Source organism: Tympanuchus pallidicinctus, unplaced genomic scaffold, assembly GCF_026119805.1.
Source record: "Tympanuchus pallidicinctus isolate F22 unplaced genomic scaffold, pur_lepc_1.0 scaffold3, whole genome shotgun sequence".
Lineage (NCBI taxonomy): Eukaryota > Metazoa > Chordata > Aves > Galliformes > Phasianidae > Tympanuchus > Tympanuchus pallidicinctus.
The window spans coordinates 3,423,498-3,438,004 of NW_026294747.1; the positions used below are offsets into that span (position 1 = coordinate 3,423,498).

Genomic DNA, 14,507 nt, shown 5'->3' on the forward strand with positions numbered 1-14,507 from the left:
GGGGGAAGTCTGTGAGAAAGTAGATCAAGTGGTATTCTAAATACAGTGTAGTTATTTTTGAAAATGCATAAAGGGAAATGTTTCCCTATATGTTTCTCTATAATGTTTCTTGTTCTCAGCCTGTTCTCTGAAGTGACAATTTTTTTTTTTTACCTCCAGACGATTTTGATAGAGTTACTAATTCCAATGATAACTAATTCCTATGATAACAAACATTGGTTTGGTAATATACATACAAGTTCTCATCTATGGAAAATAAAAATAAGAAAGAAAATGTTTCATTGCTTTTGGCTCAGTAGTTGTAGGAAAATTCAAGATGGGAACCTGTGGAGAATTAGAGAAAAGAATATTTTCTATTTTGCTACTTATCAAACTTGCTTATGGAAATGCTCTGTGTACTCCCTCTGTCTTTGGTAGGAGACCAAGTGATTTCTGTTAAGTGCCAAAATTAAATTATTCTGCAAGTTTGATCTTAAACTTGTTTTGTAGTGGTAAATACATGCTTCCTGGATCAGTGGCTTTGTAGTTGCAACAGAAGTCTTGTGTTCTTTTTTAGGTCTTTCTTCTGGCTCAACAATTATTTCAGTTTCAGTATTGAGGGGAATGGATCCATTTTAGAATGCTGCAAGAAATAATTTAATGAATCAGTGCAGAAAACAATGTAGAATCCCTGGAACCCTGCATATGGTAGACCTTGTGATGTCTAATTATCACTGATTTAGGTAGTCAAGGGCAGTGTTTTAGCATTTTTAGTTTGGGAGAACATTAATAATGCAAGGAATTAAATGGTTATTTGTCCTGATTCTTTACAGAATCATACAGAGTCCTCTATCCCTGAGCACAGGAAACAAGCAGGTAGCAGAGGGATGGTTTCTTTGCTTGTAACTGTAGTCTCCTTTCATCCTAAATCCCTAAAAATGTTCATCTGGGGATGTTTTCTCAGGGTCAGATGTTACTTCTTGCTGCCGAGTGCCTAGCTGTTTGCAGCTCCCCTAGCTGTGATATGTCTCCTTGGAGTTTGGGGCACTGTTTTTGCTTTCTGCTCGAGAACATAACTTGGTAGTCTCATTTTCTCTGGAAGCCATTCTTTTTTCCTTCAATTCTTAATGCATTTTTATTATCTCAACCTTTATCTTCCCTTATCCAGTAATCGTATCTTAACTTTTATTTGCAAGCATACCAACAGTATTGATGCAATGATTGATAGGTATTTTTATGGCTTAGATATCTGATTAGTATCCAGAAAAGATTCTGTGTCAGTAAAAGAAGTCTCGGTGGGTCAATAAAACTGTGTCAAACTTCTCAATCTTCACTGAAAAAGGCATATTAGAGACAAGGATATAATTCAACTGAAAATGAGATTCTCGGCACTGAATGAGTGATAGGACCTTTTGCTTAAGGGGTGGAAGAGTTGGCAGTTCCAATATCCTGGTATTCATTTGTCATGAAGGTCCCATAGTGTCTCTTTGGTTCATTTCTGAGCTTTCCATACTTCTCTAGAGTGCTATTAGTTGAAAAATCTAAAGCTGGTGATTCAACATAATGTTTTATTGCTTTAAGATATATTTGCCACCATGTTGTCTGTTCTGGATTTAGACTAGAAAGAAAAAAATACAAGAGTAAATCAGCTATCATTCAGATTATGTATCCATATTTTTTTGTATATTTATTATAGGTTTTTTTTGCTGTCATTCTTCATCTTATTTGTATTTTGTTTACTACAGGCAATTGCAGGTTATTTCGATATATTTTTTGAGAAGGACTGTCACAACAAGGTATGTGGTGGTATGCATTTTAAAAATAACTTCAAGGGAAAATACTTCTTGAGCCCTTTTTCTTTGTCAAAGTGTTTGGCAGCAAGTCTGTTTTGCTGTAGCAACACTCATATGCATGTGTGTTTAGTAATTGATTGATGTAGTCTGATATTAAAACTGTTGTTCTCTAATCAAACTCTTGAACTCTTCAAACAGGTCTTGTTTTCAACTAGTCCCCTGTGTACCAAAACACACTGGAAACAAACAGTTTTTCTTCTGGAGGAACCAATTCCTGTAGAAGCAGGTATATTTAAATTCAGTCCTGGTGCAACAGCTGTGCTACACTGGTATTATCATGAAATCTAAATCTAAAACATTTCAAGAGTTATGTAAGCATTAAAAAGGATTAGTAATAAAGTCCTTCAGCTACTCTTTAGGGTTGTTTTTTTTTTTTTTTGCTTAAGCAAAGCAGTGGGCAATATCTATATATTCTACAAATTTAATGGCAAATGTATACGTAAATGGGCATATATCAAATACTTACATAGTGCCATGCAGTACAGTGAGAAATCTCACTTGTGTTTCAAATGATTTTTCTCCGATGCAAGAAAAACTTAAGACCAGAGTACTGCTATTAATGTTCTCTTAATTTTGATGCTAGTTGTGTTCTTATGTATCAGTGATTGTATGGAGATCCTTGTACCGCTCGTAAACTTTGCTGCACTTGTTAATGTGAATCATGAGTACGTGGATGAGTCTTGTACCTGGAGCTGTGGGATTACTCTGTAATAGAAAATGGTTTCAGAGAACTCACAGCCAAGAGCATGACCCATTGAAGTATGGAGATGTCATTTGGATATGCTGAATGTTGAAATAAACTTGATAGGTACCGTAATTTGCTCCTTGTTGCTCAGATGTGAAGAAAGTAAAAAAGCTTTTCTTGTCATCAGAGATAACCCAAAGTTCAGACAGTGAATTGCTGAAGTACAGTTTGGGGGACTAAACTGATGTTTATTAGGTTTTATTTAGCTGTATTTATTAAGTTTTGACAGTAACTTTCCATGCAAGTAGTCAAATATCCTTTGATTTATAAACGCTGCAACGTGTCCATTACCATCATGGAATAGTTGTGCAGCAGAGAAACATGCATCAAAGCAATGTTACTCATATTGAAGGCCATGGTTTTTTTACAGGTTATCAGGACAGAGAGGATCTGGCAGTGGGGTTTGGTTCTTCTGTCAGCTAATAAACTCATGGTAATATGTGGCCTAAAACTGAAAAGTCTATAAGCAGATCAGGCGTACTGGGAGAGAAGTGTACAGAAATTTATGTGGATTCTGCAAAATAAGCTGAAGTCAAGAGGCTTAGTGGTGATGTGGAGAAGAACTGAGGTAGCTTGTTACCATCAGAGCTTTTTACCAGGTGCTCCTTTCGTAAAGGCACAGTGATCTATGTTCCATGGCAAATCATTTTTGTCATGCTTGAATTTATGTTCTCAAATAACTTATACTTACATATTCTTAAATCCTGTTGCTACTTGGGATGCACAAGTACTTGCGTGCAATTGTGCTTGGATTTGTTCTGTTCAGCCTCTTTCTAGATGAGGCTGGCTAAGCTCCTTGTGCTGCTGTTCATTATGTTTCAATGTCATAGAGCGTGAAGGGAATTTTTTAGAAGTGCAGTGACATTTGTTGGAATATGCACATTATTAAATATTACATAGATCATTTGACATTTACAAAACTTCTGAAATTATTGGGAGGCGTGTCTGGTTCTGGAATTTTTGTCTGCTTGCCATGACTTTCTCAAGACAACTGCAGAAATGTTGTGCTTTGAAGCAGTGAGCACAATCTGGTCGACCTTCAAGATTACTTTTGTCATAATTTCTTCCCTTCTCTTTATTAGCTCACATTTCTTTAAATTATAACAGTAACAAATCTTGCTGTTGCCATGTTTCTCTTTTCTTTCTATTTGCTTCCTTCTCTTTATCATTAAGCCCTCTTTTCCCTTTTATTCATTCCATCTAATTTTACATCTTCTTTAGAATTACCATTTTTGTTTTCGGAGCTGTCATTTTTATTGCAAGGTTCTGAGAGAAACTGGGACGTAATCTCCTTCTCCTTTGTAATTCTATTATTAATTTCTGTGGGGTATTTGTTGTTCATGGAGGATAGAAGTCCATCAGGGCAGAGAGTGTTCCCTTAGACTTACATAAGAGTGTTGCTTTATTTCTAAATAATTGTTGTCTTCTCCTTCAGCATTCCAAAAATCTTTTTTCCAAATCGTGTTACTTTAAGTGCATGCTTAAAAAATAGCCAAGTATAGTTCTTATTCAATGAAGGAAGGCAAAAGGGGTAAACCAGCACACAGCATAGGCCACGTGGTCCAATTTCAGATTTTGGTCAATTTTTAAAACTGTTTTAAAGACTGAGTTGCTTACTGAAGTGTTTGATTTAAATACTGACTAATTTATTGTGGTGCAGTGGGGGCACTTGTTTCCAGTATTTTGATGAGCCACGAAACAGATTTGTTGGTATAAAATACAGGCAATACATTCTCCTGTTCAGTAAATATGTCTTCTGGATATCATGATTTTTGTTTTGTTTTTCAGTAAAGAAAAATGGTTCCTTCAGATTTCCTATTCTGACCAAAATAGTAAAATTGACTTTAGTTCTATCAGATGCTTTACAGCTTTTGGGGATAAGCCTGAAGTGACTGTGAAACTGTGTTTGGATTTGCTCTGCAAAATCAGTTGAGCTTACAGGTATCTGAACCTGCTGGGTATTTATCAGAGAAATGCTGCTTCATTCCATGGCAGAATTCTTTTGTTCTGCCATGTTAACCCTCTTAATTTTTTTCAGTTCTTTGACTCCAGGTTATTTGTTGTATAAATAGATCTATTTTCTCACTCATAAAAAAGATTGAATATTTTGTTCTTGATTCTGATGGTAACAGAATCAAGCCATTACAAGATAAAGGATGGGGCTTGTAATTAATTCTCCCTGCTCTGCCATTCCTACTGCAGCCTTTGCTAGGTGTGCAGTGTTTGCATATCCTCTGAGAGAGGAAATAAGAGAGGCTTAACCTAGATCCAAAGGTGTGGAGGCTGGAAGGACAAAATTGCATCTGCTATGTGTGCTTTGCTACTGAATTTTGGCTTGAGTAAATATGACAGAGTGCTTTGTGTATAGTTTTAGTGGATAATTTCTGCTGATTAGATTTATTTTAGAAATGGGGGAAGTCTCTTACTAGTCACGTATTCAAAGAACTGGTTTTCCTCCTCCCAGACTGGCCTGAGAGACTTGAAGCTGATGTGTGATGAACTAAAACCAAAAAAAGCATCAGCATGTTGGATAGACTTTAACTGCTTAGCATGCAGTAGAAATAAAGAAGCCACATGACACTTTATTGCCAGAAAACTGTTTTTTCTCAAACAAGAGTATTGTATTGTGGACTCCCTACAGAGTACAAGGCTTTTCACAGCAGCTCTTATAATAGCTTGAAAAGGTCTTTGTTTTAAAAAATTGAAATTCAGATGCCAGAGCCATGCCATTCTCTTACAAACGCTCCAAATGTGAATCTTTTCCTTTTATTGTTTGTTGAGATATTCCTACTTCATCTCAGAAGCAGAAAAATACGTACAGCATATCATTTTCATTTGGTTGACCCAAACACTTACTAAATAAAATCATTTTTGTAAGCTTTTTATTTAAAGGGGTGACAGAATCTGTTCAGTAACAGTGCATTAAGTTAAAACCCATATCTATATGCAAGCAGATTCTATTAGCAATAAAACAGCATATTGTCGGCGTCTTGTGTTCTTGGTATTGCCTTGCAGTGGAAATAAAGCCTTGATTTGTTTATCAGTGGAGCTAAAAGGGGCCAGCACAGCAAAATAGAAGGGCTTACATGACCAACCCCCCATAAAATCCATGATTATCGTTAGCTCCCCAGTCTCTGTAATTGGTTAGCTGTTTGTAAATTTACAAACTGAAAAACATTAAAAACCAAAACAAAACACAAAAACAACACTGGCAGTTAGTCTGTCTGAGTGTTTAGATCTTATACTGAAATACTTCAGTATTATGTATCCCAGTGGGGTAGTTTGTTTCCTAATTGGCTTTTTATTGTTTGTTTTGCCTGTCTACAGTTTCAGTGTGGTGTCTTTAGAACAGTCACTTGTTTACTTACAAATAGCATCTCCAAAAATGGTTTGCATTCGATATCTAGTAATTATTAAAACTTGGATCTTGAGGTCAGACTAGATGTTCCATGTCTTGTGATGTAACTCGTGAAGTCTGCTGCTTAAAATTATCCTGTTGACTTGTCAGAAGAATCTGTAAATGTGTATTTTGGGCACAGAGCGGGCAGAATCTCTTATCACTGAAAGGTAATAGAAGTTCTATGTCTGTACAAGAAAGGTTGCACAGATTTCTTGCACCACACTGTTTCCTTTTGCACAGTCTGAAATTGCAAGGAGATACACTACACATGGCAGCAATAGTATGGTTTTCTCAGAGTTTTATTCCAACTGCTGAGAGAAAGATTGAGACAGGCCACACGATGGATCTCTGTTATAAAATGTAGTGACTTGAGACTAGCTCTAGGTGAGGTAGTTTGGCTCCTACAGCTCCACTTGATGCATGGTACTCACTCACTGCGGCAAGTGTTTCTGATGCCTGATCTACATTGGGAATTTTTGCACTGCCACGTGTGGGTTGTGGATGTTAGGCAGCTCATACTAGGCTGTCTTAACTTACTTAACATGCTGTGTAGACTTCTTTAGATTTAGTTTCAGAGGGTTTTTTTTGTTTCAGTTTTGACCTGGGGTGTTGAAACAACAATTTGGTTGTTGTTTGTATGCCAAAGAACAGGCTCATGTATGACAGGAAAGCACAGGGCCTTAAGATAGTTTCACAACAGGCTGAACAGTGAAGAGACAGAAAGTATTTAAACTGAACAGACTGTATGAGAGTGTTGTCACAGAGGAGATGAATAATACTGGAAGCCTGTGATTTCTGCTCAATTCAGAAACTGCTTATTGAAGATTGAGTTGGTGATTGTGTAAGTGACGTGGCCAAGTGGGAAGGTGATGGTTCACCTACAGCTGTAGGTGCCTGTGGATTACCTGGATGAATGGGGAGACTAAGGACAAGTTACTGAGTTTAAGGGAAATGCTCTCTGTTCTGCAAGAAATGATTTCTACCTTTCATTGTTCCTATTTGTTTTCAGAAGATGGATGATATATGGAAACTGCTTTCTAGCCAACTCTTCCAAAGTGATGCTTGCTTTTTTTCAGTTACTTGCTAGACCTCAGTGTTGCTTAAGATGGTGACTCCAGTTTGTTGAAAATAGAGAGGAAAACAAGATTTTGTTTAAAATGTCAGTCTTGTGTGAGAACTTATCTTTAAGAGAGGTGTCAGATCTCACTGTTAATACATTAATGTCTACCTCCTACAAGCCTGTGGTTATTGCTGTGTAGGGGATTGTCACAGCCCTAGAGTGGGGATTTCTAAAGATACTTCTCACTGGCAGTTGGGTAGTTAAGGTATCTTTAGCAGAAGTCTACTGCAGTCTTGTAAGAGCTCTATTTAAAACAATTTCAGTGAGATTTTTCTTTGACAGATCTTAAGGTCTTTGAAGTTGAAGATCTCAAGCTTTAACGGGGGGTCAGAATAAAGAATGCTTTAAGTACCATGCTCGTACTTGCCTCACAATTACTTTCATCAAACTCTTCCACAAAAAGAAAAAAGCTTTGAAAGATCTTGATGGCTGCCTGCCTTCATTTATTCCTTCCATTTTTTTTGTAATCAAAAAGTGAGAGGATACTGAGCTGTATTAAAAGGCAGGAGGGGTCTTCACATTATGAGCTCATTGCCATGGGTCACTTCAAGCTTTACATAGGTATTATGGATATGTATGCAGAAGGTTGCACAAAATCTTCAGGTTCAATCAAATCAGATGAATCAAGTTATAAACTGAAAAGTACCGCTTGCTCATCCTAAATAACTTAGTAGTAGAGGCTCTTGCACTGAGAAGTGTCTTATCTCACAGAATCGCTGTATGGGTGATTTTGTTGCACTGACATAATTAGAAGTTATGATTGCTTATGATTTCTGTGGTGATGAAAGTCAGAATCAAAATAAATGATCACAAGTGTTAAGGGTTAGCGTGTGTACAGAGTGTTCTGTAGAGCATGTAATGAGCTTTGTTACTTGGTAGCAGGTCAGTATAGAAGCAGGGATTTTTTGTTTGTTTATTTTCTCCTGTGCTAGCAAGCTTCTACAGCAGTTCTGCTGAATTCTTCATTTGTTTTCTTTCTGGACAAAGCTCAGGACTTAGCGAAGTCTAATAAAAATGCTGGAAGGGGATGGTAATGCATTCAGTTTTGTCCTAATCAAACTGCAGTGGCACTGTGCAGTTTACTTGCATTCAGCTAAGCGTGATAAGAGCAAGGTGATGCAGCTGAGTCCCGCAGACAGCTTCCTCCAGGCAGCTTGTAGGAGAGGACAATGGTGAAAAAACATCAGTCATCTTATATCTATGTGACATTGATTAATTGTTCAGAACTACCTTCCTGTTACTTGCTTGCAGTGCTGCTGCTTGGTTCAGCCCTCAGAAAAGCCTGTTTAGGAAGGCAGATCTAATGTTGTTACTGCATGAAAATGGCTGAGAAAAATGCTTTGTTTCAGAAATTGTCATATAAACATAATCTGAGGGCTCTGTTCTGTGAAGTCAGCTGTATTTTTTGAAATTATATTTAGATCTCCGCTTCATTCGTTGTATTGCTTTGTATTAAAATGTTTTATGTGGCAGGACTTCAGCCCCCCAGAGGGCTGATTTAAGTCATAGAATTTTAATTCTGCTTGTGGAGATTCTTTACTTCAGTCTATACAGTTTCAAAAACCTTTGGTATTAGGGAACATTAACACGAAGTAGTGAATTTTGCAGTGCATTTCTGAAAATGTTTTTATGTTCAAACTAGGTTAAACTTTCCCACTGAAGAGAAGCTATAATGCCTTTTTTTCTCTGACCTATCCTTCTACCAGGCAAATCTGTCTCTGTAAACTATCAAACCATTTTTGCAATTCTTTTTTCGACTCCTTAGCAGGTCACGAACAGTAGCTTTTACAATCACATTAAGAAAGCAACAGTGAGCATGGTGGGCATGAGACATGGAAGTGAATGGAGCAAGGACTAAAAGAAGAGTAGCAGAAAACTTAATTGCTGTTGCAATTTATGGTGTGAAATGTCTGAGTGGATTTCCTACATGCTTGCTAATGTAACTGAAAGTACAAGCCTTGTTAAGGACTGAGAATAAAAGGGGGTTAATTTTTACTAATATCCAGAAGCAGCAATCTTCACAAAAGCATTGTGAAATTGAGACATCTGCTTGGTAAGCTCATTTAAAATGTGACTAAAAATCCCTTATAGGTACTATTTCCTTAGGATATGAAGCAGCATTTGTAATTGTGGATTTTTTTAATTGACTTAGTAGAATATTGACTGACGGTAGTTTTCCTAAATGTAAAAAGAGTGTAACTTGCAGGTTGGTTGTAAACCTTGAGCCATGCTATTGAAACAGCATTTGTCATTCCTAAGCTTTCACAAGAATTTATAATATGCATATAAGTCTGAGGCACAGATCAGCTTTTGAATACCTGAATGAAAGCCGTTGAGTAAATTCTTGTAGACCTCGAAGTTAGTGTCTTGCTTGAGCACTTGGTGGGTCAGCTGAGTGATAAAGCATCTGTGTGACTCAACACCTCAACCAGTTTAACTGTAGATGGTTAGGACTGTTGCTCAGAGCTTTGAAAACATAAAGGAAACCTTTGTAGACCCTAATTAATTGAGAGCAACTTCTCATACAATATAAACATACTTCATGCATCCGTCCTCTTAGCATACATGATACAGTAATGCAAGCGTATTAATGGTTTTTGTGTTTTTTTTTTCTTCATTCTTGCAGGAGAGGCCTTGAGGGGAAAGATAACAGTCCGCAAGAACAGAAAAGATCCACGGTCCCTCCTTATAACCCTTTTGGTCAAGGATGTAAAGCAGACTTACAGTCTTCAATGAAAGTTCTATGTGTATAGCTATGAAAAATGTCCAATTTAACTGTTAGATTTAACTGTTGGTAGCTGTTTCTGTAAGCCAAAAATGGTAAACTCTTGGAACTTCATATGTGTGCAGGCACAACAGTGTGATAAGGGTACCTGAAACTGAGAGAGAGAGTTTTGGAAATTTTCAATTGAAATTTTGGATGCTCTTGCACGTGCGTATGGCAACTAATGACAAAATGAGATCCTGCTTTATTTCACATAACGTGGGGGAAAGAAAGAGAAGTTGGGTTTGGTTAGATGAGACAGCTGAGTGAGAAAAATGACTTTAAAGTTGTGTTGTGAGGAAAAGTAATCATGATATCTGAATATTACTTTATTCTCCAGCTGCCAATGATGCTTACTATTAAAGAATAAGAAAAAAAAATGTTTTTTTTTTTTTAAATATGGAAAGAGCAGTTAAATGATGTGCCACTGCAGCTCAGCAGTAGCTAGAAAATCACAATGAGAATAAATTTGGAATTTCAACTGCAGGTTGCAGCACCAAAGATTTTATTTTTATTACAACTCTGTGAATAAAAGGTCGTATCATGTTTCAGTTACATTAATCTAAATAAATGATCTGAGTGTGTTTTATGATGCAGTTGCCTGCTTCCTTTTTTTCCCATTTAATTGGATACTCTTTTATCTGTCCACTGATGGCTCATTTATTTATGACTAAGGTTTTTTTCTGTATTAGCCTACTGGAGCATGGGTGGGTGGAACTGTATATTTTTGCAGCTTTAGGAAAAATGCTAGGAACAGTTGCTGCAACAGTACATTTGGTTTGACTGGTTACAGAGATTGAATATGAAGTCAAAGATTGATGTGTGTGTCGTGGGTTTAAGCACACTTGGTTCTAACGCTAATGTAGTTTAACACCAAACTTGTGTTGTACACCAATATTTATACTGAATGTTGATTCAAAAGCCATTTCAAGGAAAGTGACAGCGTTTTGCTAGTTGCTTCTGAACTGCTGTTATAAAGTGGGTTTTTTTTGTTTTTGGTTTTTGTTTTTTTGTTTTTTTTGAAGGACTAAGAAACAGAGATTCTTTGCCTTGGACTCTGCTCCACAAAATTTGAGTAATTAGATACTATAGTGTAGGAAATTCCTTTTTTTTTTTTTTTTTTTTTTGCCTGTAACTAAAGGTTAGCAGAATGTTATCAGTGATTATGCCAATTTGGCAAGAGGGTGGAGGTTTGTATTACAGAAGCTGAAATTCTCTTGCAAGGCAGCCCTTTTTTCACACAGTGAAATGTGTATTGGGAGGAAACCGCAATTAGTACAGTGCTACCACATTTTTTAATTGTAAGCAGCCTTGTGGATTTCTGTGCCATCTCAACACTGTTTCATTCTCTCTTGTGGAAACACACAGCTTACTCATCTGCATCCAAATCGTTTTGTGTGCTTGGGAGGATTGGGGGCTTTTTCCTGTGTGGAAATTAATGAATTGCCATTAAAGCCTGAAATGTCCTGATTAGATGTTCAAGATCTCAGCTCATGTGTGCAGCTTAATTGGAGTGTTCAGTATATTCACTTAGTCTGGTTAATTCATTTTAATAGCCTAAATAAGGGCTTGACCACCAAAAGAATTTAAACCTGTGCTGAAACCTTGTGTTCATCTAGTAATGAATGCATTACTTCTGCTGATGTTTAGATGCTTCTGTTTTATGAAGTGAGATGGCACACAACTGACAAATTCTATATATTTTCAGGATTTTGTTTTCAAGGTAGGCTTTACTGTAAAAATAACTGAGACAATTGAATAGAAAATAAAGATGGATGATTTACTTCCCAGTAGTATTTGACACAACAGTGATATAGTTGATGCATAGGTTTCTGTGACCTGCCACCATTTTTCTAGTTTGGTAACATACATTCCTTTCAAAAATAAGTTGTTTGTTTTTTGTTAAAATGCTTGGAATGAAACTCAAACTATTCCACTATGTAGAAAGGCAGTCTATTGACAGACTGAATGAAAGTGTCACAGGGTGGGTATTCACAGCACTGTGGCAATCAAGCTGCAAGCATATGATGTTAATTTGTTTGGTGCATAATTTACTGTGAGAGTTTCATGTACATGTGAAGTTTTGTGCTTCGAGCATGACTGAATTTTGAGATATTGGACTCTAATCTTGCAAGGTTCCTTCTAACTTTAATTTTTTCAGTGAGTCTCCAGATTTTGTAGAAATGTAGAGTGTGTTTGTATAAATGTTGAGATGGAGAGCTGAGAGGAAAAGGAACAGAATTGGAGAGTGGTATAAAGGCCTTTAAAGAGTTGTTGATCTTTGGCAGCAGGGGAGAATAATGAATGAACAGTCGAAAATTTTTAAAAGGAAAGAGAAAATGTTAGCTGTGATTAGAAAAGAAACTGCTGTGATTAAAAAACAAACAAACAAAAATGCACCAAGATGAGGAGATTTGGTCATTATGTCTTCCAGGAGCAAAGAGTAGGAGGTGGACTAAAGAGGAGTTAAACTTTTGAAGCAGCATGACCAGTGCATGAGCAGATGCTCAGCAGAAACAGATAAAGCTGGATGCAAATCACTTGGAGTGCAGAGATGGAAGACTAAATGGTAATAATTGTTAAGAATTAGGGCACTGTTGGTATTTAAATTTGAAAAAATCAAATCTGAAAAATTCTCATACCGTTGTTTTTTGTCAAATTTGGGACAAGATGTGAGGGAGATGTGAATGATGTTAACGAATGTAACAGTTAATTAGCATGACTAACAGGCAGATTGATGCTACCGTGATAAATCCATTGCTGTTTCAAAGAACTTCCAGTACACGTGGGTGAAAATTGATCCAATAGGCAGCATCACATGGCATCCTGTGGAAGGAACCAATCAATTACAGATGGCTTTTCTCTACCCAGGAATTGGATTGTACAGGATTTATCTGAGAGCACAGTCAGTTATTTCGCTTTTCTAATTGTAATTCTGAGAATTCAATAGTTTAGGAAATGGGATCATTAAACACTTTTTGAAGACATTAATAAACAAATTGGGGGCAGAAAAGTGACAAGTAACTGCTGGGAGTAGAACTCATGCAGTCCAAGATTATAATCCTTTATCCTAAGGCATATGGTCAAAGGTGCAAATGAAGGTATTGCTCTTTGAGCTAGAGCTTCTGTGTTTCTGAGGACAAAGGTGCTGTATATCCATCCTCTTCAAATTCCTTCCATGACATCATGATATAGCCCAAGTGCTGTCCTAGTTGTAATTCTAGGAATGTACAGACAGTCATTTGTCTGTCATTCACATACTGTTTGTTTGGTTTTTTTTTTTAAACAATTGGGTTAATCAGAGTTTCAGATAGATATGTTACTTGATTTTTGTGTACATGTATTTGGAAAAGAATGAAAAAAAAATTGTAGAGAAGCTGAATTTCACTGATGCTTCTCTGTCAGACCAGCTGAAATGAGATAATTTATCTCATGGTATTTCTTTTCTTAGTAGCAACTCATATGTCAAAATCTGTCTTTTCCTGACTAAGAAATACCATATGAATGTGTCCTGTGGATTACACTGGATTATATTTGTCTAGATTTGAAATTCAAACTTGGTGTTTATTTGTCTGCCTCTCTTTCCTTGAGAATTTTTTCTCTTACCTCTTTTCCCTCTCCTTTCTGCATACTGAGATGTACAAATGCAATTTTTAATGCATGCAGCAAGTCCCGCTGCTGGTTGGATGTGGTCTTGTTTATACCACTCAGTCTTCCTCTTGTGTTTCTTGTGCTACCTTAAAGCGTTCCCTTATTTCTGATGACTGCAGCTTCCTGGTGTCTGAAGACTCTGACTTACCCAAGTCTGTCCCATTTGCAAGACTACTTCCATTCTCACTGCAGCCTCTTACCTACAGAAAGGTCAAAAGGGTAGTTTGTTCTTGAGAGATGCAAAAAATTGTGTACAAACATGAGTTTTGCTTTAGCTACCAGCAATACTGATGGAATCAGTACAGACTGTGTTTGATTTGCAGCTATGGCAGAAACAGAATGCTGATGCAATAAGTCAGGTACAGACAAGGGTTGATACAGGTCTTGGCCCTAGAACTTATGAAGTTAAAGCCAAACAAGTTATTGTTGCTAACGGAGAGCTGCTAAAATATGCTGAAATACAGAAGTGATTTAGTCTGTGATGGGCAGGTAGGAGGATATGAAGAAAAAAAGTCAGTGCAAAGATCCATAACTTCATTTTGGTGATCAGATGTGTAAAGTATATCTCCCTCCCCTCAAAAAGCTAAAAAACTGGCACATGGTAAAGGGCAGATGAACCCATGATGGCAATAACATGCCTGTTTCCCAACAGCGTGAAAGTTGGCCTTTCCCCTAACTGTCAGTGGCTGCCAATTGGAAAAGATTACTTGCTTGCCAAACTACAATCTCATGTAGGAATGGCGAGTATTAGTGTCATGGAACTGCTTACATGTGTAAACATCATGATATACATGAATATACTGTAAGTGCTCTGAAATCTTCGAGTTTGCACTGTGCGTTTTCAAAATACTGTATACTAATAACAATCTTCATAGACCAATACTATGTTCAGTGAATGTTTTGTAGTTAAGATAACTTCTGCAAAAATACTCTTCATAACAAGAGAAGCCCATATCAGGAAGGCAGGATTTACATGTCAGGGAAGGCTTTGTTCC

The 14,507-nt window shown here is 36.9% G+C and overlaps 1 protein-coding gene across 2 annotated transcripts in view; it reads left to right on the plus strand.

The window, feature by feature from the left end:
- The window catches only part of PRMT3 (protein arginine methyltransferase 3), a 49,052-nt gene extending 38,601 nt beyond the window's left edge, over positions 1 to 10,451 (plus strand). For both annotated transcript variants that reach the window (XM_052695689.1, XM_052695688.1), the window contains 3 exons: positions 1,725 to 1,775; positions 1,971 to 2,058; positions 9,724 to 10,451. In XM_052695689.1, the coding sequence (XP_052551649.1) occupies positions 1,725 to 1,775; positions 1,971 to 2,058; positions 9,724 to 9,833 (249 nt within the window). In that variant the 3' untranslated portion in view covers positions 9,834 to 10,451. The remainder of the gene's footprint in view (positions 1 to 1,724; positions 1,776 to 1,970; positions 2,059 to 9,723) is intronic.
- The last annotated feature ends 4,056 nt before the right edge of the window (positions 10,452 to 14,507 follow it).